This window comes from Castanea sativa, chromosome 8 (genome assembly GCF_040712315.1).
Source record: "Castanea sativa cultivar Marrone di Chiusa Pesio chromosome 8, ASM4071231v1".
Taxonomy (NCBI): domain Eukaryota; kingdom Viridiplantae; phylum Streptophyta; class Magnoliopsida; order Fagales; family Fagaceae; genus Castanea; species Castanea sativa.
In genome coordinates, this window is record NC_134020.1 from 53,105,873 (window position 1) to 53,110,387 (window position 4,515).

The 4,515-nt window shown below is 37.2% G+C and overlaps 1 protein-coding gene across 1 annotated transcript; it reads right to left on the bottom strand.

Annotated features, from left to right (window-relative positions):
* Positions 1-240: 240 nt before the first annotated feature.
* Positions 241-4,070, bottom strand: LOC142606912 (protein neprosin-like). The gene is made up of 7 exons (XM_075778280.1): positions 3,478-4,070; positions 2,613-2,699; positions 2,263-2,520; positions 1,970-2,134; positions 1,793-1,846; positions 1,514-1,660; positions 241-949 (listed from the first exon to the last, which is right to left on the bottom strand). Exons 1-7 carry the CDS (start codon positions 3,652-3,654, stop codon positions 572-574), a joined length of 1,266 nt encoding a protein of 421 aa, XP_075634395.1. The 5' UTR covers positions 3,655-4,070; the 3' UTR covers positions 241-571.
* Positions 4,071-4,515: the final 445 nt, after the last annotated feature.

Here is a 4,515-nt window from a genome sequence, read left to right on the forward strand (position 1 = left end):
CAAATAACTGGCTAGGGTGTGGTGGCAATAGAAGTGGGGGGGCTCTTTACAAAAGGAGATGCACAAGTGATATGAAAAGTTCTGCCATCCACTCACATGCAAGACTGATCTAAATATCTTTTTCAGTATTTTTCAGGCATTTCCCATCAAAAAGCAAATTCGAAATTTCTTCAAGAAACAACATATAAGCTCCTCCACACAAATGGAATTAGAATATCCCAATTTGCAACAAAGTAATGGTTTTTCAGCTCAAACACCAATATCCATTCATTAACAAACCACTCCCAAGAGAGGAGTAAACAAACAAATAGAATACAGAAAATTATAAAGGCCTGTTTCTTTTAGGCTTTTGAGAAACTTGGCCACCTTCCCACCACTTACATGGAGAATCTTTTAAGTAATAAAAAACAGAGTCAAAACTTCCCACTAAGAAAGGTAAAAGGTTACTGGTTACTAGCCCCACCTAAGAGTAAAAAGAGAAGGGTATACAAGAGAGAGAGAGAGAGAGAGGGGCATTAGACTAGATTGAATGATACATAAGAAGATTAAGAGGGTGAAATGGGGTTTTTCTTCAAGCACAATTTGCGTTTCTACCAGGGCCTCCATAGTAAAAGAACTGGCCCCAATCCCCATTTCTGCCTAATTGGACATCATAGCAGTTAGATTGCTCGGTAAAGGTACCAATCCCTTTGGGAGCCTTGAGATTGTTTGAGCTATCAACAACTTGGACATTCCTGAAATAACTTGACTTGCCAAACCCCTCCTCTGGAAAATGACCACTGCCCATTTGAGTTGAGGTGTGCTGACCTCCAGGCTGTGAGTTCACAACTTCACCACCCCACTCAATCATGGAAGCACTTTCAGCCAGGTATGAGAATAGGAAAGAAGGCCAATAACCCAATACATAGTCATTGCCAAACTGCATCCACCAATGCCCCTCTGTTGGATCCTGCAGAAGTTCCCAAAAACAAATTATAAATTATAAAAGTAGTCAATTTTTTAAAGATATTAACAAAGGAAAAAAATAAAAAAAAAGATTTTGTCAGGGCACTTGTTTTACTCAAAAAGGGGCATCCAAACTATGTTAACCAAAGGCAACGAAAAGCTAGAATAAAATTATAGTGTTCTAAAATTTTTTATGATGTGCAAAAATAGAAAGAGAAAAAAAAAAGGCAAACTCTAAACTTTCCCATGTCTGTAAGTAATAGTTTTCTTTCATCATTTACAGTTAGTGTCCAAATCAATGACCAAAAGAAATTGGCAAAAGATTCTTAACATCAGAACCGTCCAATGATGTCTTTTGACTCCCTACACTCAATACATGGAGGTACTAATTTTGCTGCTGACACTGCCAATGATCAATTTGCACATCTAATGGAAGTACCCTATGAAAAGGACAATCACATGCATCCATCCTTGGCAGTATCAGCTCCATCTACCTTTCTCAATCCTATTATTATAAAGGGTGGTCAGTATTTTATCAGGGGCTGAATGAGGGTGCTTTGGCCTTTACCTTCCAGACAAGTATACTAATATCATATTGGGAATTGCGAAATGCAGAAACAGGAGAGATGCTTGCTCCCATTGCTATCTCGCTGTTAATTTGAATAAAGCCTGAGCAGAGGAGGTTGTAGCAACCTGTGGCTTGGTATGCATCACTCTGAGATACATTCACAGAAAGCAAGTGTGAGAGGAAAAATTCATTAACATATCTATTAAAATCAACAAAAAGGCATACTCAAAAAGACATGTAGTTCAGGAGAAGTTGAAATATGAAAGCTTAGTAGCTTACAGTCCAGTAGGTGAAAAGTCTTGTGTTGTTATCACCATATAGATCTGGGCTAACCTGTTTCATACATGTTTAAGTAATAATTTAGCAATGGGCTTAAAGATTGAAACAGTGTTACCCGTTTCCAATTGTCAGTTTAATTATTTTTTTGTCAAGCCCAAGTATTTATTATAATAATACCTGCCATCCAGCTTCAATGCTGTTAAGATCTTCACCAAAAGAACCTCCTAATATCCAAAGCTGAGACAAGCTGAACTCATTAGGCTGTTGTATTTTGGGTTCCCAAACATTAATGGTTGCTTTTGCTCCATAGTACTTATCTCCTTGGACATAGGCTATTGCATGCTAAACAACCCCAAAAGAAAAAGACCAAACAAAAGCAACAAAGAAATTAGAAACAATTATACATGATAACAATGAGAAAAGCCACTTTACTACTTTAAAAAGAAGAAAAAGGTTACAACTTTAATTACCTGATGACCACTCTGATTGATGAGATCAGGATCTGCTGACCTGGGCTGAGGGGCGGTTCTTCTCTTCTTCCTTCCATATCTTTTGATTGAGCTTGCTCTCAAAACATCCTCCTCCTTTGTGCGCCTAACAGGAATGGTGCCCTCAGGGCACTTACCATTTTGGTGCCACAGCTGTTTAACTGGGCTTGATTTTTCTATGGGGTTTGCTGCCACTTTGTTCTCATCAAAGAGCCCTTCTGGGTGGTAACTAGGCCTCATCTGATAGACCAAAAAGAGCAAACAAATTAGAAGCAGTTTACAAAATTATGTTTTAAAAAAATCATGGAGATACATAGGTGAAGATTATGGACCTGAATTTTATGGTCTTTAAGGAATGGATGATCAAAAGCTGGCTGGTGAGACATGTGAACACAATCTATGATGTCCCCATCTGGACTCTGCTTAGACACAAAATATCAATAAAGTAACATTAGATATCTTACACTATGATGAGACATTTCTGAAGCACAAATTTTTTCACAATATGAAGAAGTTACTTTCAAGTGAAGGGGATAAATTAGAAGGATTAATATGAATAAATAACTTTGACTGAAGTACACAGTTGTATTTATTCAATACATCTCTGCTTGGTTGCAGAGACAGTGAATCAATTATCATTACAGTATTTTTTTATAAGAAAATATTGAATATTGCTCCATCATATACTTTGGTGATTTTCATTATTGTTTCATGTACAATAAATACATAAAAGAGAAATCATTGTAGAGAGAGAAAGGCAGAAAAAAGGAAATATAATCAGAAAATCATTACTGCCTCAAAAGCCTGAATTCCAAAGAAAAATGCTACATATTTTAGGTGGAAATTATAGAGCAAGACTGAAACTTGAGAAATACCCATTTGCATATATGCACCATACTAAAAAATACGAAAAAAAAAATCAATTATAGGAAAAAAAAATAACGCATTTTTGATACTTCATTCACAGTCTATAATAGCCAAAACAAAAGGCACCCATTTCACCAAAACAACAGGAAACATCAACTTTCAATCAGAAAAAGGGTATACTGTCCTTCACTTTCTCTCACTTTCCTTCATTTTCTCACCGTCCAAACAGAGGCCAAATAGTATTTTAAAAATTAAAAACACATACACACACACACACACACAAGAAAGTTAGAGAAAAGAGAAAGTAAAGTGTAGAGAAAAGAATGGGACCTCAATGCTTTTCACTGCAGGCTTGTTCAAGCGGTTCAAATGCTTCTGGACCTCAAGTTTCTGCCTTGAAGCACTCAATCTAGCTGCACAACACATTGAGATCAAACCCCATAAGCAGAAAACCACTGCCAAGCCTCTACCTGTTCTCCCTCTACTACTAAACTGAGAAAGACCCATTTTTTTTCTCAACACCACCTCTAAAGTTAGTAGCTTTCTCACACTATACACAAAGCTCAAAACCAGTGCAGTTTGAAGCAAAGGCTTTGTTGCTACTAGTAGTTACACAACCATTACAACCTTAAGCTAATAAGAAGAAGCTCTCTCCCTCTCTGCTTATCTCACCAAACCTCAAAAGCCCACAACTTTGGCAGTGGGACTGGTTCTTGCTCCACAAAAAAACCCAATAAAAACAAACCCCACTAGTGCTCACTGCTCAGTGCCCACCTCTCTTTCTCTCTCTAAAAGAAAAAAAAAAAAAAAAAAAAAACCAATAACTTTCTCTCTCCACACAATGTCATTTTCTCTCACTTACTTTTCCATTAAAAACTACCCCTATTTTTTTTTCCCAATTTCTCTCTCTCTCTTTCTTTGTCATTTTGCCTCTGCTTTTTCTCCCATTAATAAGAATGCCAAACTGTCCACCTCTCTTTCTCTCTCTAAAAAAAAACTTTTCACTTTCTCTCTCTAATTGCATGAGGGGTAAAAGTGGAATAGGAAAAGTTGTGATGGGAAATGGGTCGTTTCATGGAAATGGAGGAGGTTACGGAAAACGGAACAGGCGCACACACACGAACAGGCAAAGTTTTGTCTGTCGTTTAGGGGTGGCCCACATGTACTTTTTATTGGGTTTCCCATTTTACCCCCACCCCATTTGAAATTTGACCTCTTGGAACAGAACATAATTACTAATTTGTCCATTTCCTCGTGCTTAATTTACCTTTGTATTATCCTTAATCAATTGCTTAACTTGGGAAATGATTGTCCAAATTCAAATGTTGTGCCTACTACTTCCTATAGGTGTAACGGCGTCTCTAGATA